This window comes from Mesoplodon bidens (assembly GCF_964165515.1).
Source record: "Mesoplodon bidens genome assembly, chromosome: 19".
NCBI classification, from domain to species: Eukaryota; Metazoa; Chordata; class Mammalia; order Artiodactyla; family Ziphiidae; genus Mesoplodon; species Mesoplodon bidens.
In genome coordinates this window covers 30,341,531-30,366,824 of record NC_138179.1, presented here as the reverse complement: position 1 = coordinate 30,366,824, position 25,294 = coordinate 30,341,531, and the positions used below count along the sequence as shown (strand labels likewise).

At 58.6% G+C, this 25,294-nt stretch overlaps 1 protein-coding gene across 1 annotated transcript; it reads right to left on the bottom strand.

Moving 5' to 3' along the window:
• Nucleotides 1-313: 313 nt before the first annotated feature.
• On the bottom strand, nt 314-1,801 carry KCNJ12 (potassium inwardly rectifying channel subfamily J member 12). The gene has a single exon (XM_081219546.1). The coding sequence runs from the start codon at nt 1,784-1,786 to the stop codon at nt 503-505; it is 1,284 nt and encodes a 427-aa protein (XP_081075672.1). The 5' UTR covers nt 1,787-1,801; the 3' UTR covers nt 314-502.
• Between the last annotated feature and the right edge of the window lie 23,493 nt (nt 1,802-25,294).

The following is a 25,294-nucleotide window of genomic DNA, read 5'->3' as shown; positions in this document are numbered from 1 at the left end:
ACAGACTAATGGAATTCTAATTGTCCTTTCCCACCGCCCCCCTCAAATTATAAAACTTTTTTTTCAATCACATGTTAATTTTTTTTTGTAAACAGTCTTAAACTAAGGTCAAGAAAGCCCAAACCCGGTGTTTCTCCCCAAGTTAAAAACCAGCGAGGTGCACTGCAGCCCGCCAGCCTTCGCCCACAGGGGCCGGGCAGCTGGTGAGCCGTTTCTGGACAGGCTGTGGCTCCCCACCTGCGGCAGAAGCCCCCAGCTCCTGTGGCCCGACCCCCCCTGGAGGCCACCTCCCCGCCCCCAGGCCTGCTCTGGCCTCAGAGGACACTCAGGCCACCCACTCTCCCACCAACATTCCCAGGCTGCTGTGAAGAAACATAAAACATCTAAAACGCTACTGAGTCTGCAACCAGGGCCCAAGCCCATTCCGCTCTGGCCCGGGGCCCTCGCAGGACTCAGGGCCTTTCCCCGGCGGGGCAGATGCTGCACCTTGGCCGCTGGCGGCTCAGATCTCGGACTCCCGTCTGTAGGGCCGCTGATCGAGGGCGGTGCCGGCCTGGGGTCTGTCAAAGTCGCGCCTGGCCTGGGGGCCATGGCCGTCCTGCTCTCCGTCCGCCTCGTCCTCCTCGTCGCGGCTCAGGAAGGCCAGCTCGTTCTCGTAGCAGAAGGAGTTGGCGCTGGGCAGCAGGAACTTGTTCTCCACCAGGTCCTTGGCGCTGCAGCGGGGCGTGGACGGCACCTCATACGTCTTGTGGAAGTGCGAGTAGTCGATCTTGTACTGGTTCTTCTCCTCGAAGAGGACAGGCTCGAACCGGTGGCCCCACAGGATCTCGTTGGCCAGGTAGGAGCTGCGGGCCTGGGTGGTCATGGCCGTAGCCTCCACCATGCCCTCCAGGATGACCACGATCTCAAAGTCGTCCGTCTCCAGGTCCTGCCGGCTGATGCCAAAGAGCGGGCTGGCCTCATCGATCTCGTGCAGGATGGTGATGGGCGACACCAGGAAGATGCGGTCCAGGCCCTTGTCGAAGCCAACGTCGATGTCGATCTGGTCCAGCGGGATGTACTCGCCCTCCTCCGTGACCCGGGGCTTGATGAGCTGGGCCCGCACGTGGGCCTCCACGATGTGGCTCTTGCGCAGGTTGCCCACGCGCCACATGAGGCAGAGCTTGCCATCACGCAGCGCCACGACCGCGTTGTGGCTGAACAGCAGCGTCTGCGCGCGCTTCTTGGGCCGGGCCATCTTGGCCATGATGGCACCGATCATGAAGGAGTCGATGATGCAGCCCACGATGGACTGCGCCACCACCATGAACACGGCCACCGGGCACTCCTCGGTCACGCAGCGCAGCCCGTAGCCAATGGTGGTCTGCGTCTCAATGGAGAAGAGGAAGGCCGCCATGAAGCCGTGCACCTGCAGCACGCAGGGCGTGCGGCCGCGGCCCTCGGCCGGCTCCAGGTCCCCGTGGGCCACGGCGATGACCCAGAAGATGACGCCGAACAGCAGCCAGGAGGCAAGGAAGGCCAGCGAGAAGATGAGCAGCATGTAGCGCCAGCGGATGTCCACGCAAGTGGTGAACATGTCGGCCAGGTAGCGCTGCGACTTCTCGTCCATGTTGGCGAACTCGATGTTGCACTGGCCGTTCTTCTTGACGAAGCGGTTCCGGCACCTGCGCCGAGTGTGCACCTTGCCGTTGCCGAAGCCATTGGCGCCCGACATGGTGACCAGGTGCAGCCCGTCCTCCTCGGACGACACGATGCTGTAGGGGTTGGCACGGCCAGATGCGGTCATCCCGGGGGCGGGGGCGGTGGGACCCCAGCTTGCCCCCGGGCTGGCTCCAGGTGGGGCAGCTCCTGCAACAGAGGGGACAGCAGGCTGGCAGTGAAGCCGGCAGAGCAGCCACCCGACCTGCGCCTCCGCCCCGACCCGGCCTCACCCCAGCCAGCTCCTCGGCCACCTCCACTCTCCCAGCTGCTCCAGACGGGAAGCCTGGCTTCTTCCTCAGTTTCCCTTTCCCCCACCAAGGGCTCTGCCTGCAAAGATATTCAGGGTCCAGCCCCTCCTCCCACCTCCCGGCCTGAGTCCCTGGCATCACCCGCCGAGAGCAGCATGACGGCCACCACACCAGCCTCCCCACTCCCACACCGGTGCCAGTGCCCACGGCAGCCGCCAGGAGTCAGTGCGCCCTCCGCTGGGACCCCTCGGACCTCACCTCCAGTCTCACCCTTGCTCACCCCCAGGGCCACCCCGACACCCTCCTCCCAGGCCCTGGCTTCTAGGCCACAAGGGTGTCTCAGGGCCCCCCTGCACCTGGGCAAACTTTGCACCCCACCCAGGACCCCATGGTAATCCCACTGCACCGGCCTCTGACCTCTTAACGGTCATAATAACGACAGCAATGGCTTGCTGGGGCTGCACCCACCATCCCACCACGAGACCGCGAGGCCCTGAGCGTGGGGGCGTTTGCTGTTTGCTCACTGCTATCTCACCCCCAGGGCCTAGACCTGGGCATGACAGATGCCTCAAGCCGGGCCCCACCCATCCTCCTGAGGCTCACGCTCTCCCCACAGGTGCCCACTCTCGCTGCCCATATGCTGTGCCCGTGGCCACCCCATCACCAGGGAGCGCGCTGACCCCGGACCTCAGCCCGGCGGCCTCCGCCACCCCGCCTTCCGCAGCGCTGAACAAGAGCAGGTGGGGAGCCCTCAGAAGAGCCCTGTCCTCAGCCCCTTCGGCAGAGCACCGGGCCGGCGCAGGTCCTCACACACAGGGCACACTCCACGGCACCACTCCCCGTTCTCACGGCTGGGGGCAGGCACCCGGGCCCCAGACGCGCAGGCCGGTGGCAACCCCTCCCCCAGTGCCCTGCCGGCTCTGGGCTGGCCTGTCAGTGCCAGGTTGAAGCATCCGCAGACCAGAGACCCCGACACCACTTGGCCCCGCGGGCACGGAGGCCGTCCCGCCATCCGTGCTGGGTGCCCCGCGGGAATGGCCTGGCAGGGCGCCAAAGAGGTGGGCCTGCGCCCCCTACAGATGGACCCCACGCCCCCCGACCCCCATCAGTCGCCCGACGAGGTTAGAGCTAGCTGAGCCTCGGGGTGCTCATGTGTGATGAGACACTGAGGCCCCAGAGAAGGTCCAGGGCGGCCAGGCCAGCAGAGGGGAGGCGGCAGCACTGGGACCCAGCCCTGGTCTGTGGGACGGGGTGACCTCTGACCTCTGTTCCAAACACACACGGCCAGCCAGGCTGCAGACCCCTCCCAGGGCCTGCCCGGTCGCTGGAGCCACTGGATCCCCAGGCCTGGCAGGTGCAGGGCATTCCCTGCTGCCTGGCCCAGCTCATCCATCCACAGGGAGAGCAGGCCAGACCTGTCAGCAAATGCTCCTGTGTCACCAGCTCAGAAGCCCAAGGAGGTAGCTACCGTGGCTACTTCTACGCTCTGGATGGCGGCTCATAGAGGTCAAGTGACTTCCGCAAAGCCACACAACCACTAGGCAGGAGAGCTGGGCGCAGAACCACTTCTGTCTAACACAAGGCCTCCCACCGTGGGGACCCCAGGCTCTGCGGCGGCCTCTGCTCAGGCTGCCATCCTTCCCCCACGGCTGCTCCAGCTGACAGCCTCACCCTGGGTCTGAGGAGCTGAGGCCTCAGGCCATAGTGGTGGACACAGCTCCTGCCTGGTCCAGGAGCCGGTGGTGGTGGGAACCCCGTGGACTGTGCCAGGAAGACAGCTCAGCCCTAGACTCCTGGGCCTTCCAGGGGGAGGTGGCCAGGTCTGGGGCACGCAGATGCCAGCAGCAGGCCACCAGATCACCAGGGGCAGGTCTGTGTGGCCGGGAGGCCTTGAGGGACGTCCAGCGGGTCATGGCTGCCCCAGATGGGGCTCTGAGCACCTCGAGGTCTGCGGGGGACAGAATCGCAAGACTCGAAGGCCAGAGGAGCCCAGCCTGGCACACTGCTCCCAGCAGCTGGGCAGCCTCCCACCCGGCCAGCTCGCAGACAGGTGGGCGTGTCACAGTGACCACTGGCATCTCTGCCTGGGCTGGGCGCCTGGGCCACACCCAGACTGTGCTGCACAGGCCTGGGAACCCCTTTTCTACTGAGCTTCCTCCTAAAGCCACAGCAAAAATCAACAGGTCACATTCGCAGCCGCTCCCCCACTTCTCAGAGCTGGAAACTGGTACTCAGAGCAAAGTCACCTGTGCAAAATCCCCTGAAGCCAAGGAGCAGAGACACAGCGGGCGGCTCTGTGTGCACGCGTGTGTGCACACGTATGCGCGCATGAGATGCCAAGGGTGGGGGGAGTACCTCGTGGGTGCTTGGTAAACACACCACCACAGAGAAAGGCCAAGAAGAGGATCCACAGTAGCAGCCCCGGCACCACAAACTTGCCAAATGTCCAGGGACCCTCCGCACACGCAAGTCAAGAAGGTTACAGGACTCTGCGGTCTTTAAGGACTCGGTTTAAGAAATGTGGGAGACTTCCCTGGTGGTGCTCTGCGCTTCCACTGCAGGGGGGCCCGGGTGTGATCCCTGGTCGGGGAACTAAGATCCCGCAAGCCGTGTAGCGTGACCAAAAAAAAAAAAGAAAGAAAGAAAGAAAAAGAAATGAGGGACAAGATTCTCAACCAGCAACGTGCGGTCCCATGTGGCTCCTGCTCAATGGGTGCATACGGTTAGATCAGATAGAAAGGAAATTAGATTTGCTTTGCGGGAAGAGGCTTTAGCAAGCAAGGAGGCCGGCTCCCCATTTTATAGATGAGAAAACTGAGGCTGAGACTTGTCCCAGGTCACAGAACACCTTGTGGGCCAGGATGAGATAGACAGTAAAGACAATGATTAAGGCTACGCTGGTCGGACACCCAGGTTGGCCAGTGGGGGTCCCAGGTGTTGCTGGGAGGGAAAGGGGAGAGAGGCACTAGGGTCCCCTACCTGAGCCAGCCTAGGCGACTTCAGCACTGGAGACTGGGAGTGAGGCAGGCCCAGCAGGCTGGACCCAGAGACCCCGAGGGGAGGGGGAGCTGTCCCGAGCCCGGCGTCTCCAGGGCCCGCGTCCCTGCCCCGCCGACCACAGCGCTTGTGCACACAGCCTCCCGGCACCCGGCAGGCTTGGCGCACCAGCAGGGCCTGGGCTGGGAGCTTTTAGGGAGGCAGCTAACACATGACCTGAGGGCCAAGAGTCATCGCGAAGTGCCCCCGGATGGAGCGGGACACCCCATGCCAGGTCCCCCGAGGCTCTGGGCCTCAGGTTTCAGCAACGTCCGGAGGAGACCAGGGCAAGGCCAAGAAAGCACTGACTAGTCAGATCAGTGGAGGGGGCACCGAGGAGGAGCTCAGTGTCCCCCTCCCTCGGGAGGCCTCCCAGGCGGCAGGACCCCTTCATAAGGATGAGCGAGTAATCAGCATTTATCAAGTGCTTACTACCTGCCAGGCGCTAAGAGCTCAAGTAGCTCACATAATCCCTTATCGTGACTTTCTGGATGAGGAAACTGAAGCTCAGAAAGCTTGAGTCACTTACCCAGGGTCACACAGCCTTTCAGGAGTGAGCTCCTAGTCTGGGGGGGTAGGAGAGAACTCAACCCCCCCCCATTCCCCTAGGCCCCAAGGCCAGACTGTGGACATGACACTGTATTCCAAGCCTCAGTCCTCAGGGTCCCTGCAATGCCACATGGTGATAAGACACAAATAACCCCAATCTGAGCACATGAAAGCAGAGGTAAGACCCTCACCAGCACCCCTGATCTATGGCCATTCAGGCCCTGCTTGGAACATCCAGGGACAGGGCACTCACTACCTCACGGTCAAGTCCTTCCAAGTCCATGGTCTCTCGGAAGAGTCCTTAAAAATCACTTGTTTCAGGGAAAGCCAGCATGCAGCCACATACACCTCCTCCCCAGCCCATGCCCAAGGCAGACATACTAATCTGTCACAGAGCCTTTTCTCACTGCACCCTGTGGTGGCCTCAGCATCCTTATCCAGTTATTACCCATCAGACTTAGCACAAGAGCTTGCAAAATCCAATCCCTCATCTGCAGGCGGGAAGACGGAGGCTCCAAGAAGGGTGCCCTTGCTCAGTCACACAGTGAGAGGCATGGGCCAGGCCTGGAGGGTGCACTGCAGTGAGACAGGGCAGCTCAGGGGCGGCAGGCTCCAAGGACTGGGGAGCAGAGGTGGCGGGGGGGCACTCCTGGTGGGGAGGGGAGAACAGGCTGGCACCTCAGGGTCCAGTGAGGAGGCTGAGGCTGGATGGGGAGAGCCAACAGCTGGCCTGGACAGGAGGTGGAGGGTTAGGGGGCCGACACTTCTGTTCTCACACTCTGGGGAGACAACAGCCATCTCCTGTGCCCGCCCACCTTTCCCAGACACATTCCCTCCCCCTCCCCAAAACATTCAGCCGGCCTCAGTCACCCATGGCCTGCAAACGTTTGGGGTCAACACCGTGCAGGCCTTCTGGGCCAGGCCTCTGCAAGGCCCCTGTGAGGACTGAGGAGAGACGTGTCGCGTTGTGCTGGGGATGGGAATGGCCGGTGCTTGGCTGTCCCCGGGCCCTCACCACTTCGAGGCCCACCTGCCCAGTTTCCAACCACCAACACCAGTCTTTCCACCCGAAAGCTTGCTCTGCCCATGCACCGGCATGCCAGGGAGTTAATGCCCCAGGAGCAGCTGCCTACCACGATGGGCATCCTTGGGGCACCTGCTCTACTCAGCCTCCCAAGGCCCCCCAGCTCCTGGGCCCCCCTCACAGGCCACGTGGCCAACATGCTCCCCGTCTCCTCCAAAGCTTCCTCCCCCGTTCCCTCCACTCCTCCCCACTATGGGGTCAGTGGGCAGTCCAACCACTTCCCCAGTTACCCCAGCCACAAGCCTGGCCTCCTCTCTCTCCTTTAGCCCCCAGATCCACTCCCTTCCCAGGTCCTGTGTATTTTATCTCCTGAATGATCAAAGCTGTCCGCCCACTCCTAGCCCACAGACACCTCCTGTCCAGGCCACTCCTATCTACACAGCAACAGGCTCCTGAGGGTTTTCCCATGGTGAGCCTTGCCCTCTGTGGCCCAACCTCCCAATCACAGCCAATGGGAATGCTGGAAATCCCCCTATCAGTCAGGAATCATCAGAAGCCCACCGCTTTCATGAAGCCCTTTTACATTCTCTGGCCCTGGGCTTCTCCTCTTAGGACCAGAAGCTACTTTCCACCTTGTGTGAGAGTTGGCCTTGCCCGGGCCCCATCTCAGGCCAACCTCAGAAGTCCAGAGAGGATGGTGCAGGCCTGGCACAGTGGGGGCACCCAGGAAATGCTCAGTGTTCAGACAAAGACGAGGGAATAAGCTGCTGAACAGAGGGATGGATGAGGAGATGGATGAATCAATGAATGAGGAGACAGTTACACGTACAGGTGGGTGGTCAAGCGTGTGGATGGATAAATAGGGCTGACGGACGGGGATGGATGGATAGAGGGTGACTAGAGGGATGGTTTGTTTAGGTGGGTGACAACTGGTTAGACGAGTTGGGCGAATGGATTAGTGAATGGATGAATAGATGGACGGATGAGTGAATGGATGGATGGACAGACGGACGGGTGAGTGAAGGGACAGATGAGTGGATGGGTGGATGGATGGATGGATGGACGGACGGATGGACGGGTGAGTGACTGGACGGATGAGTGGGTGGGTGGATGGATGGATGGATGGATGGATGGATGGATAGATGGATGGATGGACAGACAGATGGACAGGTGAGTGAATGGACAGATGAGCAGATAGATGGATGGATTGAGTGGATGGATGGATGGATGGGTGGATGGACAGATAACAGATGGATGGGTAGGTGGGTGGCTGCATGGCTGGTGGGATGAATGGATGGAAAGATGGCTGGCTGGGTTGGGGGGGTGGGTGGACAGTCAGATGGATGGGGGGATGTGTGGAACCAATGGACGGATAATGGGTGAATGAGACGTCAAACAGGTGGGTGGATGGGTGAGTGGGTAGGTGGACACAGAGATGAGTGGGTGGGTGGAGGCACAGATGAGCGTCTGGCTGGACGGATGGCTGCGTGGACAGGTGCATATCCGTGACCTTAATCTTACCTCTGGAATCCTATCTTCTAAGTAACGGTGCTCACCAGGCAAGTGGCTGTCTTCAAGGCTGCACTAACAGCGGCTGCCATTTCCCAGGCACCAGCTGGAGGGGACTCAGCGGCTGGAAGACCCTAAAGTTAACAGAGCACAGTTACCATTCTCCTTCGGGAAGCTCAACAGTCAGAAACCTCCACACAAACCCTCATTTCTGCTTGCTTTGCCCAGGACCCCAGGGGAGGTAGAGGGGGCCTCCAGCCCATCCCAATGCCCCAAAGCTTCACAGCCCGTGAGCCTGTCCATAACAACCCTTCAGAACCAGAGAAGGGCAAAACAAGGTGGGCCCCCAGGGAAAATGACCGCTGGTAGCTACTGAGCGCCCACTGCATGCCAGACACTTGGTAGTTGCTTCACGGACGTCAACTCAGGTAAGCCTCATGACAGCCCCAAGAAGTTGGACCCACCGCTGTTCCTGTTCCAGAGGCGTGGGCACTGTGGGAACTCTCCTCAAGCCACAGAGGACCTCGGGGCCCAGCCTGCACGCCTGGCCACCTGCCGAGCCTTCCCGACGCACCCCCAACAGGCCCAGCTGTGGGCGGACGGCCCCCGCCTTCCACGGCACTGCACTGTGATGTCAGGGCAGAGAGCAGCAGGGAGGGGCTCGGGAGCCTTGGAGGTGAGCCAGCCCGAGATGCCCCGTCACCTCTGCCCTCCCGGCCACGGCATCCATGCAGGTCACCCTCTCACAGCCGACGCCGGCGGGAGTCCACAGTGACACTGGATTTTCTGGCTGGCATTAAGGGAACTGCTGTGAGTCAGCCCACATCACAAGCCTCCTGGGGCAGTGCCACCAGTGGGTTTAGGAGCACACAGACCTGGGTTCAAGTCGCAGCTCCGTCCCTCACGAGCTGTGTGACCTTGGGTGCGTCACTTCCCGGCTCAGGGCTTCTGCTCGCTCTGGTAGTGGTGGCCTGGCTGGTCCCTCTTCACTCCAGGCTCCCACCTCAAGACGCCCAGTCCTCAGCCCCTGCTTCCCCACCCTCATTGTTCCTAGAGCAGCAGCCAGCGGCCCTGCCGTTGGCCCCTCTCCGCCGTTTCCTTCTAAAGCCAACAGAGGCTCCATCCCAGACCCCCATCACGCAGCTGGACTCCCCACAGCGAGGACCTGTTCCCGAGTCACTGACCTCTTGTCCTTCCCCTGGAGTGGACACCCACTGTGCCTGGCCCTGTGTGCTGGGCTCTTGGCTTCAGTCATTCCAACCTTCGCAGCCCACCCCGAGGGACAGACGGGGAAACTGAGGCTGAGGGAGGTGAGGTCACTCGTGCCGGGTCTCCGAGAGCAGAGGAGGTGTCACAGGGCCGTGGGGAGGGAAGGGGGCGGTAAGCGGGGGAGCACCTGCCCTCCCCACTTCCCGTGGTCACTCAGCCCGCCTGCCCCAAGCCCTCTCAGCCTCTGACTCCCTGCTTCCTGGAAGGGGCTTTCTCCTATGAGGGAAGCAAAACCAGCTCCATTCTACACAGAAGGAAATGGAGGCTCAGATCAGAGAAGGGCCTTGCCCAAGGTCACAAAGCCACGGAGTGAGTGGCAGCTTGGACACAAGAGCCCAGGATCTGACACCCCATCCAGCGCTCCCCCTGCCCCTGCAGTGGCCATGGCCCACGAGACATGACCCCCAACCCTCTGAAGTTCACCAAACACTTTCCTGGGTGGCGGTCACAGTCCTGAACAGGGGAGGCCGGAGCAGGGCAAGGTCTGCAGGTGACAGGGGTGACTGGATGTGACAGTGAGACTGTCCCTCAGCCTCCCAGCAAGGGAGGGGAGCCCCCTGCTCCAACCCCCAGGGCCGTCCGGTCAGCCAGGGGCGAGGCACTTCCCTTTCCTGCCCGGCCTCCCCACGGATGTGCCTGTGAAAGTCAACTTGGGGAGCAGGTGTGCGCTGAGCACAGGCCCGGCACCACGTGGCTCCGTCACCACCATCACAGCCTCCCCTGGAGCGGCGGGGCCCAGGGTCCAGTGAGCTCCCAGCCCTGCATTCGAGGCCTGATCACTCCCCAGCTCCCAGGGGGAACTTCCCTGGGCCTCAGGCTTCTCATCTGCAAAATGGGTAGATCCCACCTGCCTGGGGAGGCTGTGAAGAAGGTAGACCGAGGCCCTGCCCCAGGGTCCGGTGCGCAGCAGACACACTGTAAGCACTGGTCCTCCCAGTGTTCTCTGAAAGGTCTTCCTGCTCTGACAACCATCGGGATGCCCGACACGATGGGAAGCTGGGGCATCCCGGACCCTCCCGTGCAGTCTGCTGTGATGCTCTCAGGATGCACCCAACAGGCAACAAAGCAGGAGAGCCTGAGCTCTGAGGGTGCAGAGGCCTGGCTGCCCCGCTCCTCTGTGCCAGGGGTGTCATCGCTGGCAGCGGTGCCCAGTAAACGCTGGCCACAGCAACCACAGTGACCATGGCCCCTCAGGCCCCTCAGATTCCATGGCCTGGAGGAGACAGGCTGCACACACTGACCACAAGGATAGGCTGCACCAAGCAGCCGGGAGGGACAGGTGTCCACTCTCTGAGCCCTGAGGTGAAGCCAGGGCAGGAAGTGCTGGCCCCCACGGTGGATGACAGGTCATGCCAGGCACCAGGGAATGTTTCCGAGGGTATTTTTATCTTGAGAACATCCTTCCCTGGGGGGTAGGGGCAGGAGAGAGACAAGGTGTCCTTGGCCCCAGGCCCCTGGAAGCAGCAGAGGACACAGACCCCTGGTGCCCTTTGCTAGAGTGGCCATTACAGACACTGCCCCATCCCTGGGATTCCTTGGGTCCCAGGAGCAAATGGGACCTGGAGGGTCTTGGGGTTTTCTTGGGGCTCCCAGCTCTGCTCAAACTCACTGTGTGACCTAGGGTAGGCCCCTGTCCCTCTCTGGGCCTCCCTCTGGCAGGCAAACTTTCCTGAGGGTGGCAGGGACTTGGCGATGGACCAGGAGTGCCCACCTACAAGGGGCGTCCCCGCCGAGCAGGAAGACAGCGAGTTAGGCAGCAAACACAACAGGCAGGGTCAGGGCCGTGGGCAGAGCCCTCGGAGCCCAGGGGACGCGTCTGACCCAGTCCCCGGAGAGAGACCGCTGAGACTGAGCACAGCGCAGTGCAGGGCACTCAGGGTTCCCCAGGTCAGGTGCATACCGGCTCTGCTCTTCACACACTGGGCCTCGGGCAAGTCCCGCCCAACTCTGAGCCTCCCTGCTCCTACCTGCCAATGAGGGGGCTGGCCCTTCCGGTCCCAGAATTCAGGATCCTAAGGATTTGGGGCTGAGGTGGGTATAGAGAGACAGGCAGGGGCACCCCTTGTCACCCTAATAACAGTGAGGGCGGAGGTGTGCTGAGTGCCTGTGTGCACAGGCCTTGCACCGATGCCTGCAGAATCGGAGGTTCGGAGAGGCCCTGTGAGTCATTTTAATGAGCTTGGACTTGACCCCAAGGGCACTGGGGTGCCAGAGAAAGTATAAATTCTGAGGCAATATGGCTTGCGTTCAAATCTTGTCTCTGTCCCTTCCTGGGTGACCCTGGGCAAGTCATATAACCTCTCTGAGCCCAGTTTTCTCACCTGTGAGATGGGATTAAAAATGTTATCTGGGGCTTCCCTGGTGGCGCAGTGGTTGAGAGTCCGCCTGCCGATGCAGGGGACACGGGTTCGTGCCCCGGTCTGGGAAGATCCCACATGCCACGGAGTGGCTGGGCCCATGAGCCATGGCCGCTGAGCCTGTGCGTCCGGAGCCTGTGCTCCGCAACGGGAGAGGCCACAACAGTGAGAGGCCCGCATACCGCAAAAAAATAAATAAATAAATGTTATCTGTCGATGGGGTCATGATGGGGTTTCATCAAGTTAGCACAAGGAGCTGGAAATTTCCTGGTCCCCCACGCCCTCCCCTCATCACATCTCTGAGCCCCTGACTCACTCTGAAGAGGGGCCACCGGTCCCTGGAGGGCCTGGACTGGACCTTACCTCCAAGCAGGAAGGAGAGACCAGATGGACAGGATGGGAGGGACCCAGTGAGCAAAGGCACCATGGTGTCTATTTTTCTTACAGCTGTAATTTTTCAAGCTTCAAGTTAATTCAAGCCTCAGACATTTTCTAAGTGTGCAGAAGAGAGCATGGACCTGCGATAGTAACAAGAAACATCCTGGGACAAGAAAGACCATGAAAAAAAAGGCTGGAAAATTTGCCAACATAAAAATATGTATGATATTGCTTATCAAAACCCACTATAAGCTAAATAAAAGGTAAATGATAACATGTTTGTTATGAAAAGGATTGATGTATTTAATATATAAAGGGTTCTTATAAATCAACAAGAGAAAAGGACATGGTAGGAATGATCGTGTGATCCTGCGATCCTCAGTGGGTGACGTCTCAGGAATGTCCACACCTCGAGCCTCAGCATGAGCTGGCCCCTCACCATGGAAAGCCCCTCTCTGCCTTTCATCTTTCAAGCTCAAAGGATGCCTCCTCCAAGAAGCCTTCCAAGATTTCCCTGGAGCTGCTGCTGCCCCTTGCCAGGTCCCCACATCTTTCTTGGACCCCTGGAACCAAATGCCTAGCTTCTGCTGAGTGCCTGGCATTGCATCCGAGAATGTTCCAGGTGAGATGGCCCAAGCGTCTCTGACCAAGGAGGAAGTAAGTCACGGAAAAGAGCACTGTGTCCACAGTCACCAGGCTATGAGCCACGGCTCCAAGCCCAGCATCCAGGGGTCCTGCCTCTGTCCCTCTGCATCCAGCCACCTCCTTCCTAAGAAGCCCTCCCAGCCAGGGGCTGCCTAGCTTCACAGCAGGCTGGGCCCAGCATGAGGCCTGCCTGGCAAAGGCCAGGCAGAACATGGCCTGACCCCCGGCCGCTTGCTGGGGGAGCACAGGGACAGTTGTTTTCTCAGCCTCCCTCCTCTTCCCCTCCTCACTGTGTAAATCTGGCTTTATTCTGGGAACAGAAGATTCACTGGGAGGGCCTGACAGACCTCTGAGGGCTGGGGTTCACCCTGGCATGGGCTGGAGGCTGTGCTCTGAGATCAGGAGTCTGGGAAAACAGGGTGGGCTTCCGGACGACCCACCACTCCACCCAGGGTCCCCTTGCCAGCTCGGCTCCGGCAGCAATGCCAAGGCCTGTGGCCTCCACCCGCACTCAGCATTCACTCACTCAGTGGACACCTACTGGGCCTCCACTATGTGCAGACACGGTGCTCAGGGCCGAGATCCAAGTGGGACAAGGCAGACAAAAAACATGCCGGGGAGAAAAGAACCCACGTCATTCCAGAGACAGGGTGGGCATAGGAAGACCTCTCCGAGGAGGTAACATTTGACTCGGGGCCTCAAAAGGAGAGAATGTGGGAACAGCAAGGACAAAGGCCCTGAGGCTGGAATGTTGCTCCATGTGTTCAAGGGACTCAAGGGAGGGCAGTGGGGACGAAGCCGAATGTGCCAGAAGGGAGAGAAGGTGACAGGGGAGGGAGCACTCAGAGGGAGAGCCATCCTGCCTGGGACACACAGCCTGACGGCCAATGGGGGCACCCGAGCCTCCTCTTTCTCATCTGCCAGCAGCAATAACAATCCACATCCCAGAAATGGCTTTCAGAGGAAACACTTCCACCTCCTGCCTTGCACGAGACCGAGGCGCAGTGTGGTAAAGCACCAAGCTGGAGGGCGCCTGACCTTCTGACCCACCGCAGCCTCCCACGCTTGTGACCTCAATGCCACACACGTTTTTCCAACCCCACAACTTGAACTATACACATGAACACTGTGACACGTGCTACCTCAGCTCACACTATGCTTCCTTCGGACAGTCGCAACAGACTGGGGCTCAGAGAGGGTAAGCACCATGCCCAGGGCCACACAGCTGGTCCACCCAGGGCTGGGTGGGAATCATCTGAACCCAGATTCAGGGCCATGGGAACAGAGACCCGGGAACTGACCACACATGTCTGGCCCTGATGTCTCCAGGAGAAACCACGGTCTCTCCAAGGGGCTCAGGACCACCTCCTACAGGAAGCCTTCTGCCTGGCTGCCCCTCCCTCATGGCTAACTGGTGCTGCGGGAAGGCAGGGGCTGCTGAGAGCCCAAGACTGGTGGGGCAGGGGCCTGGTGTCTGGATCCTATTAGGCCCTGCTGTGCTGTGTGACCTTGGCTTGAGCCACCAGCCCTCTCTGAGCCTGCGCCCAGGAGGAGGAGGCATATTTGCGGGGGGATGGTTCCTGGTGCAGGGGGTGTGAGCAGCAGGTCTCTGCCCCAAGAGCAGGAAGGGTGGCCACTGAGAGCCCCAGGAAAAGTCTTCTCACACCTGGAGCTTTTATTTAGCACCAACTGTGTTCCCCTCTCAACAATCCTATGAGACACTTCCCGAAGAGGAAGCAACAGGGTCAGAGAGAGAATGCAGTACCCCAAGGCCACAGGCCAGTCAGTGCCTGGGGCTGCGCCGTCCTCAGGCAGGGAGTCCTGGAGAGGCTGTGTGCACCCAGTGGCCGGGGTGCATGGCCAGAAGCCGGGGGAATGGTGGGGCTGCTCCCGCCTTCACCTTCACGCCAGCACCACCAGCAGCTGGGGGCCCGTGGGACACCCCCACACCTGGTCCCGACCTCCGCCAGCTCCAGCTTGCCCTCCTCCACCTCTAAGGCACGTGTTTACATGACTAATGCCTGCCTCAGTTTCCACATCTGTAAAAGGGGCCCAATTCTACTGCCTGCCTAGTACAGCTGTTAGTCTACGCACAGGGCGCAGAGCCGGGTCCAGCACACAAACGTGCTCGTGGGCGCACACATCCTGCATGGACACACGGCCTGGGGTGTGGGTACGTGTTATTCCAGGAGCGTTGTGGTACGTACACACCTGGCCTCACTTTGTTTCCCCAGAAACAGGTTCCGAGTCAAGGATTTGGGGGCAGGTAGTTTACTTGGGAGGTGAACCCAGAGAGGTGACCAGGGAGGGGCATCAGCGGGAAGGGGGTGCCATGGGAGGCGGGGCTGCAGTGGCCTGGAGTCTGGATGCTGTGTTTCATTCCACAGCTGTGCAGCCGCAGGCGGCACTCACACAGAGACCAGGGCACAAGGTACGAAGCTGGCAGCCTGCTGCTCACACCGGGCAGTGCATGTCTGTGCGTCCCTGCTCCCCCACGGGAACACACGCAAAGGCACGTGGGCTGTGTCCTCACGAGAATGCATCTGTGCCTACGTCATGCCGAGGATGGACACATGGGGTGAGTCTCCGTGCGCCTGCTCCTGCACATGTGTATGCGTACATGCGAGCTGTGTGTGCACACACGTGTGCACAAGGTATGGCACAGGCATGCACACATGTTCAGGCTATGTGCGTGTGCACGCACCGAAGCCCCTCACCCAACCCTGGCCGTGGCCGTGTGGTGGTGGAGATGGTCTGGTCACCTTGGTAACTGGCTGAGCTGGGGCAGCCTTGCTTCAAAAGAAAAAAAAAAAAAAATCAAACCACTGAACACAAAGAAGGGAAGGAGCTGGTGGGTTGTGAGGGTGAGGCTCAGCCCCAGCCTCCGCTCACGGCTCCCACCGCAACCCGGCCCACCTGTCCCGACCCAGCGAGGGCTGCCACAGCCAGGACCCAGGTCCCAGGACCCAGCGGGCAGACAGCCCCTGGTGTGGGGGGTCCCTTCAGAGTCCCGGGGAGCCCACCCGGGGTGGCAGCAGTCAGGGACTGGGTGGGCCCCCCACTCTGCAGACTCACCAAGCCCCTGAAGAGGGCATCCTAGACACCGGGCACTTTGCAGATCAGGGGGCACTGGGCTGGGCCACACACAGTCACCCTCTCTGGACAGTTAACACACTAACTGCACGCGCTGCCTCGTGGCCAGTGCATTAGCCCAGGTCGTGTGATGATTTATTCACGAGCTCCTATCCCCTTCCCATCCCCGCGGCCAGCTCGCCAGCCTCGCTGCCTCTGCTGGGTGGGGAGGGAGGGCCCGGCCAGACGCTTCCCTATCTCGCTCACAAACATTGCACGCTATTTATATCTCATCAGACAGCGTGCACAGGGATGAGACCGCCAGTGCTCCGCGCCCCGCGAGCAGCCAGGAGCTGAGACCCCGACACGGGCTGCGTCAGGCAGAAGTGCGAGGTGCCCACACCCTTGCTCAAGAGCCTGGGCCGGGCCTGCACTCACATCTACAGGGGCTTTGCCCTACCTGCCTCCCTGTGCCCTGAGAAAGCCCTGTAAGGAAGAGTCTGCAGTTGCCCCCATCTGGCAGGTGAGGAAACTGAGGTTTGGAGAGCTGAAGTGACTTACCCAAGGCCACACAGCCTGTAGGATGCAGAACTGGGGACTAAACGCAGCCAAGCAGCCGCAAAGCCTGGGCTTTTACTGCACAGCATTTGACCTCCCTAACTGAGTCCCAGAGCAGCCCTATGAGGTGGGCATCATTATGATTCCTGTTTTACAGAAGAGGAAACTGAGGTTCAGAGAGGTGAAGTGACTTGCCCAGGGTCACACAGCCAGGAACGGAAGCCAGATGCGTGACCCTGACTGATAATGTGCTCCAATCCATGCCCTGCGCGACCCCCACTGACGCTTGCAGGGAACAGCCCCAGGGGGATGAGGATGGCTCAGGGCAGCCAGTCCCCACTGCTACCTGAAGCAGAAGCCATGTGGGGCCCCTTCACGTTGTGAGGCGGCCCTGCCTCAACGCCCAGCCCACCTTCCAGACACCAGGGGAGGGCAGCTTGCCTGGTTCTGGTACCTCCAAGGACCCAGCTACCAGCACAGGGACGAGTGTGAAGGGCCCTCAAATCCTAGTGCTGACCTCCGGTCATCACCCTCACAGAGAAGGTGCCCCTCACCTGGCCACATCAGCATTAGAGCAGGGAACTCTGGGAAGCCCCTGCCGACCTCCACCCCCTGGGCATCCCCTGGCCCTGGTTTCTCCTGAGACCCTGGGAACGGAGCCAGCTAAGCTCCGGAGGGCAGTGAGGCCACCTCCCAGCTCCTGTGTCCTCATCCGTAAGACAGGCACCAGCAGGCCCTCTGAGGGTGGGGTGGGCACGCAAGATGTGGCGCCCAGCACAAGGCCTTCACACGAGAAGCCCTCAGCAAGTGGTCATGGCGTTGGCTTTCACGTCGTCTGCAAAGCACGAAGCAGCCCACCTGCTGAACCACAGAGCTGCACGGGCTTTGCGGGGTGCCAGTTCTGAGTTCCAATTCCAACTCTGACTCCTTGGTTGTGTGTCTCACGCACCTGGCAGCCCCCCTCTGAGCCCTGGTGTCCCTGCCTTGCCCATGGGCCTGTCCAGGTGTGCTCCGGCCTCAGCGAGCACTTGACAGCCAAACAGACCCTCACCCCACCCGACTCCAAGGCCAGGGCAGCTGGCACCTCTGAGCGACACCTCGGCCTGAGCCTGGCCACGGGGGCCCAAAGAGCGACCACACTACGTACCCCTCACCCCCAGCCTGGAGTCCTGAGCCTCTAGATCTGACTGTCACCCAGCACAGGGCCGGGCGCAGCAAGGGCAGATGGTGGTAAGGAGTGCGCATGCTCTCTGGGCACCTACCACACGCCTACCTGGAACCCGGGGACTTTACCTGGATGCTTTCATTTAAGCCTCATGAGAGTCCTGCTTTGACATCAGAGGAAACCGAGGCACAGGAGGATGGCCTCTGAACATTGGAGACCATGTGGGCTGCAGCCCAGACCCCACCCCCTTCTCTGTTCTGCCTGTGGGGTGGCAGGAGAGGCCAGCACTAGTGACCGGCAATGCCCTGCAGTGGGGACGGCTCCCTTGACTCTCGGTGGGGATGGTCCCCTTGACCCTCGGTGGCACCCCCGGCCCCAAGCTTTGGGAAGCCACATCCTGGCCCAAGCGCAGGGCCTTCAGTGCTCGGCGTGGCAGATGGAAGGTGGAGTAGTAGGTGCGTGGGGGCTGCACTCCCGGCCTCTGAAGCCTCATCTGTATAATGGGTGGTAGGAACAAGCCTGGCACCTGGCCAAGTGGGCACTCAGCCATCAGCTATGGAAGGGAGGGCTGAAGAGGCCCTAACGGCCCAGGGTCCACCAGTCTCCCGCCACTCAAGCCTCCACCTCCTACTGGCAGGTCAACCCAGACAGGGGTCTGAGGCCCCCAGAGGGGCATTCAGGGTCCCAGCACCAGATTGATGGCCATCGGACAGTGACGGCCCCATAAGCAAGGAAGAAAAGGCACTCCAGGCCTTGCACAAAGGCAGGGAGTCGCAGAGACTCTGTGCCCACAAGGAAGGGTGGCAGAGGGGCGGGGGTGAGCAGGGCCAGCCCTGCGAGTAGCCAGCGATGCGGGGGCAGACCACGTGGGGCCCTGAAGCTGGGCTTCTGACGGCTGCCCCATCAGCCACAGCCACACTCCCAGACAGGCTCAGAGGAGCACCTTGGGCCCCAGAAAATCCCATAACCTTTCTGAGCCTCATGCTTTCCTCTGTAAACGGGGGTAAAGAGAGTACTGGCGCCTTCTGGGGTCACCACAGGAAAGCAATGTGTCAACATCCACCAAAGTCCAAAGCAGCACGAGCTTCCAGGAACGTCCTTTCCTGAGACCCTGAAGCCCACACTCTTCCTCCAGCAGGGGGGTCGGGGGGATCCTGAGGCGGGGTGACAGGGGAGCCATAGAACCCACGAGCCGGGGAGATACTGGGAGCAGAGTGATGGGACAGGAGACAACGAAAGACACGGGGACCTAAAAGTTACCGAGGGTCAAAACACAGCGCACGGGGCGGCACGGCCCTTCCCCACCTGTGCCATCGGTCATACCCGCCTCACTGGTCACAGCGCAAAGCGCACACACTCCTCATGCCCGCTTACACACTCAGACACGCGCCTGCCACACAGTCAGGGTCCTGCACGGCCGCAGCACACACAGCCAAGCACCCCGCACTGTCCACACCCGTCTACACGGTCTGCCATTCAGACGGCCTGACCCCACCTACACGGCTGGTCCCAGGCCCACCCTCTGAACCCACGTGCTTGGGCTCCACACCCTGAGGATGCTGTGCTGTAAGAAGGGGCACAGAAAGGAGGGTGGGGGTCCATGAGACCCTCCACTCCTGCAGCACCAGCCCCCAGACCAAGGGGAACCAGGTGGCTGGGATTCCCTCCATATCCAGCCACCGGCACAGCCCTGATGGGAGCTCCTGCAGGCCCCTCAGAACTGACACGCTGATTAGGGGGTGGGGCATCAGCTGTGCCCCCGCCTCCCACCCGGAGCAGCTGCCGCCTTTGTGGGGTGCAGAGGGAGGGGCTCCTGTCCCCTGCCAGCCTTTCTGTCCTCCCAGCAGCAGGCAGACACCCCCTTCCCTGGGGAGCCCATGCCTGCTGGGCACACACACGTCCACATCTGTGCCCCTCAACTGAGCACACACTGAGCACCTACTGTGTGCCAGGCCTGCGGGACCCCGGGGTTCCCACGGCTCCACTGGGACCCCGAGTGGGTGGCGTGACTCCCACGGCACGCCCAGGGACCCGGGGCTCGGGGGGCTCAGCCCCTCGACACAGATCACCTTGGTTCACTGCGATCCACTTTTATGAGGAGACACGTGAAAGAGACACGAGCCCAGCTGCAGCCTGCCAGACCCCGGCCAGCTCCTCCCCAGCTCCATGAGGGTCTCTGCTCAGACGGCCCTACCCTCTCACATGTTCCCTGCTCACTAATTCAGGAGTCTATGCTCAGTTGCCCATGGACATGTGAGGGCAGGGATTCTCTTTTTTTCTCAAGAGTGGTTTTTAGAGCAGTTTTAGGTTTACAACAAAACTGAGGGGAGAGGGCTTCCCTGGTGGCGCAGTGGTTGAGAGTCCGCCTGCCGATGCAGGGCACACGGGTTCGTGCCCCGGTCTGGGAAGATCCCACATGCCGCGGAGTGGCTGGGCCCGTGAGCCATGGCCGCTGAGCCTGAGCATCCGGAGCCTGTGCTCCGCAATGGGAGAGGCCACAACAGTGAGAGGCCCGCGTACCCCAAAAAAACAAACAAAAAAAAAAACAACTGAGGGGAGGGCACAGAGATTTCCCACATACCCCGATTTCCCACTGGCAACAGCCATCAATACAGCGGGACCTTCGCTGCCATCAGTGAACCTGTGTTGACAGGTCAGCATCACCCAAAGTCCACAGTTTACCTCGGGGCTCACTCTCGGTGCTGTAGTTTCTGTGGGTTTGGACAAATGTACAAAGACTTGTATCCACCGTGACAGTGTCACACAGAACAGCTCACTGCCCTAAATATCCCGTGCTCTGCCTGTCCATCTCCCCTTCTCCACCCCTGGCAACCACTGATCTGCCTGCTGTTTCCATAGTTCTGTCTTTTCCAGAATATCATATAGCTGGAATCGCACAGCATGTAGCCCTTTAGGACTGGCTTCTTTCACTTAGTCATACGCATTTAGGGTTCTTCCATGTGTTTCCATGGCTTGACAGCTCATTTCTTTTTAGTGTTAAAAGATACCGCACTGTCAGGATGGACCACGGTTTATTTATCCATCACCTACTGAAGGACATCTTGGTTGCTTCCAAGTTTTGGCAATAACTAATAAAGCTGCTATAAACATCTGCCTGCAGCGTTTGGTGTGGATATAAGTTTTCAGCTTCCTTGGGTAAATACCAAGGGTTAGAGTTAGGGTTGCTGGGTCATACGGTAAAGTATGTTTAGTCTTGTAAGAAACTGCCAAACTGTCTTCCAAAGTGACTGCACCATTTTGCATTCCCATCAGCAGTGGTGAGTTCCTGTTGCTCCACATCCTCACCAGCCATTCTAAAGGTATGTGGTGGTATCTTACTGTTGTTTTAACTTACCTTTCCCTGCTGACAAATGATGTGGAGCATCTCTTCTTTTTTTTTTAATATTTATTTATTTGGCCACATTGGGTCTTAGTTGGGGCACACGGGATCTTCGTTGAAGCACGCAGGATCTCTCTCTGTGGCACATGGGCTTCTCTCTAGTTGTGACGTGCAGGTTTTTCTCTCTCTAGTTGTGGCACGCGGGCTCCAGAGCACGTAGGCTCTGTAGTTTGCGGTATGCGGGCTCTCTCGTTGATGTGCACAAGCTCAGTAGTTGTGGCATGTGGGATCTTAGTTCCCTGACCAGGGATCAAACCCACGTTCCCTGCACTGGAAGGTGGATTCTTTACCACTGGCCCACCAGGGAAGTCTCTAGAGCAACTTTTCATATGTTTACTTGCCATCTGGATATCTTCTTTGTTGAGGTGTCTGTTCACATCTTTGGCCCATTTTTTCCTATTGTCTGTTTGTCATTTGTTCTCTATTGTTGAGTTTCAAGAGTTCTTTATTTTGGATAACAGCCCTTGATCAGATGTGTCTTTTGCAAATATTTTCTCCCTGTCGGTAGCTTGTCTTCTAATTCTCTCAACATTGTCTTTCCCAGAGCAGAAGTTTTTAATTTTAGTGAAGTCCAGCTTGTCAATTATTTCTCTCATAGATCATGCCTTTGATATTGTATCTAAAAAGGCATATCCATACCCAAGGTCATCGAGGTTTTCTCCTACTCTATCTTCTAGGAATTTCATAGCTTTGTGCTTTACATTTACATTTATGAACCATTTTGAGTTAATTCGTGTGAAGGGTGTGTGGTCTGCGTTTAGATTAACTTCTTTGTGTGTGGACATCCAGTTCTTCCAGCACCATTTGTTGAAAGACTATCCTTGCTCCACTGTGTTGCCTTTGCTTCTTTGTCAGCGATCTGTTGACTATATTTGTGTCTATTTCTGGGCTCTCTACTTTGCTCCATTGATCTGTCTGTCTGCTCTGTTGCCAACCCCACACTGTCTTGTTTACTGTAGTTTTATAGTAAGTCTTTTTTTAAAAATAAATTTATTTATTAAAAATTTATTTATTTTTGGCTGTGTTGGGTCTTTGTTGCAGTGCACGGGCTTCTCATTGCGGTGGCCTCTCTTGTTGTGGAGCACGGGCTCTAGGCACATGGACTTCAGTAGTTGTGGCATGCAGGCTCAGCAGTTGTGGCTCACAGGCTCAGTAGTTGTGGCACATGGGCTTATTTGCTCCGTGGCATGTGGGATCCTCCCAGACCAGGGCTCAAACCCATGCCCCCTGTACTGGCAGGCGGATTCTTAACCACTGCACCACCAGGGAAGTCCCTATAGTAAGTCTTTAAGTCAGTTAGTGTCAGTTCTACAACTTTGTTCTTCTCCTTCAGTACTGTGTTGGCTGTTTTGGGTCCTTTGCCTTTCCATATAAACTTTAGAATTAGTTTGTCGATATCCATAAAATAACTTTCTGGGATTTTGATTGGGAATGCATTGAATCTATAGATCAAGTTGGGGATAACTGATGTCTAACAATATTGAGTCTTCCTATCCATGTACATGGAATATCTCTCCATTTATTTAGTTTTTCTTTGATTTCATTCATCAGGGTTTTGTTGGATTTATACCTCAGTGGTTTATTTGGGGGGGGGTGCTAATAGAAATGGTATTGTGATTTTAATTTTAGATTTCACTTTTCACTTCTTTACTGCTGGTATATAGGAAAGTGATTGACTTTTGTACATTAACCTTGTATCCTGCAACCTTGCTATAACTGCTTATTAGTTCCTGGAGTTTCCTTGTCAATTTTTTCATATTTTCTACATAGATGATCATGTCATTCGTGAATAAAGACAGTTTTGTGTTTTCCTCCCCAATGTGTATACCTTTTATTTCCTTTTCTTGTCTTATCTCATCAGCCAGGATTTCCAGTACAATGTTGAAAAGCACTGGTGAGAGAGGACTTCTTTGCCTTGTTCCTGATCCTAGTGGGAAAGCCAAGTTTCTCATCATTAAGTATGATGTCAGCTCCAGGATTTTTGTAGGTTCCTTTATCAAGTTGAGAAAGTTTGCCTCTATTCCTAGTTTACTGAGATTTTTTACTGCAGATGGATGCCGGCAGGGCTTTGCTTTGTCCCCTGGTGTGTCCTGGTGCTTGGAGGAAGTGCCAGCCCATGGCAGGCCCTCCTTGATCCCCTTTGGAAGGAACAGGTGCAGGGTGTAGGGAAGGGGCGAGCAGGGAGAGGGAGCCACCACAGCAACGGCCTTGGGTAGGTGAAGGCAGACGGGCCAAGTGGCCGTGAGGGACAACAATCCATCCACAGGAAAGGGATGGAGGCATGGTGAGGGGATGCAGGTGGCGGGAGGTGGGAGCTGCAAGGTTCTCCTTTGACTTTCTCAGTAATGAGGAGGCCACACTGTCAGCAGAGACTCCAGGACCCTGGAGAGTCTCAGGAAGCAGGGCCCCGGGACCAAGAGGGCAGGTTCTGGGTGGAAAGGGGGGAGGTCTGGGGCCAGAGACCCAAGCTTGGAAGCAAGAGAGGGGTCCATGAGGCCCCAGGGCAGTGCAGGCTGCAACTGGACTCAGGGGCTCAGGTCCTTTAAGTCTGGTTTCCTACATGTCCAGGAGGGATAAGGTGGGCTCAGGAGGCAGATGGCGGGGGACCAGGGCACCAGGGGTGGTTCTGAAGGGCTCTCTAAGGTCCACTGGCTGGACACTCACCCTAGGAGGTCTCCTGCTGGGCCAGGCCAGAGCCCCTCCCCTGGGGCACCTTCTCTGCTCCACAAGCCCCAGCATCCCCACTTCTGCAGAGACTTCGCTCAGGCCATGCGGATGCATTTCCCCCGGGTCCAGAGTCTAGCGGTGAGTGAATCGGTGGCCCTGCTGTCTCCCCAAGCAGCAAAGGTTCGTGTGCAGGTCTGTGGAAAGCCCAGCGAGCCCACAACGCAGCCACGGGAGTGGGGGAGGGGCGGTTCCCGGGACACGGGGTGCACGGACAGATGTGAGCCCCACCACTGCCTAAGAAATGGACAGAGGGGGCATGACCCTCACACCGAGAACTCTAGCAGGGCCTTGGCCTAAATCTTACACTTGCATGAGCCTCCCAGTACAGAGGAGGCACTCAAATAACGGTCTGTCTTTCTATCCTAGTCCTGTGAGGGTAAAAACGAGGGAGACTGGACCAGCCCCATGTCCTGTGGCTGAGGTCACAGGGGATGGAGGGTGGCAGGTCATTCAGTCCCTGCCTCCTTGGGGCCTCAGTCTCTCCACCTGTAAAGTGGATGGGACTCTGAGAACCCCCCTCCATCATCTAGACTTCTGAAACAGTTCTAACACCGGGCACACACAATCACAGTTTGAACGGGGCAGACTTGGCCCCATTTCTCAGAGTAGGGAAGTGAGGCTCAGAGAGGTGAAGCTGCTTGCCTGGAGTCACACAGCAGGGGGGCATGGGGGGCTGCCCCATTTCAATCCAGGCTAACCTGGCGCATGCCCAACACTGCACCTCCCAGATCCTCAGCCCAGGTCTCGGCCTGCCCTCAAGGGAGAGACCTTCTTAAAGGCCTCTGTGCCTTTGGAGGCACTGGGGGCGCAGCCGTGGGGCTCCCCAGTCTGGCCGCCTGCCTCCCTCAGGACCCCACCTCTCAATCCCTGCTCCGCTCCCGGCCAGTACGTTTTGAGAATTAAATGAGATGATGTTCGGGAAAGCACGGAGCGCAGCGCCAAGTAAACAGTCATTTTCATTATTGTTTTGGGTGCCAAGTCTCAGTGAAACATCGTGGCACTTCCTGAGAAATAAAGGCACCCAGTGACACCACAGGCTGCTGAATTCACCACCAAGGCGGGCATTTTGCTGAAGCCCCCAAAATATCCTGATGGTTGCCAGAAGCCAAGGGAGGGGGCCGAGGACACCCAGGCCCCCGGGGCACATGGCCTCAGGCCAGGGTATCACGGTGGTTTGTCAGCACACCAGCCATCTCCAGACAGACTCTGCCTGGTGGCCCAGGGATGGGGCCTGGGCAGGGGGGCCAGCAAGAGTGAAACCCAGCCCTCTCCCTCCAGTGAGGAGAGGGCTGGGGGGTTTTTTTGTTTGTTTTTTAAATAAATAAATTTATTTATTTATTTATTTATTTATTTATTTTTGGCTACACTGGGTCTTCGTTCCTACGTGCAGGCTTTCTCTAGTTGCAGCGAGCAGGGGCTACTCTTCGTTGCGGTGCGTGGGCTTCTCACTGCGGTGGCTTCTCTTGTTGCAGAGCACCGGCTCTAGGCACACGGGCTTCAGCAGTTGTGGCATGTGGGCTCAGTAGCTGTGGCTCACAGGCTCAGTAGTTGGGGCGCACAGGCTTAGCTGCTCCGCGGCATGTGGGATCTTCCCGGACCAGGGGTCGAACCAGTGTCCCCTGCCTTGACAGGCAGATTCTTAACCACTGTGCCACC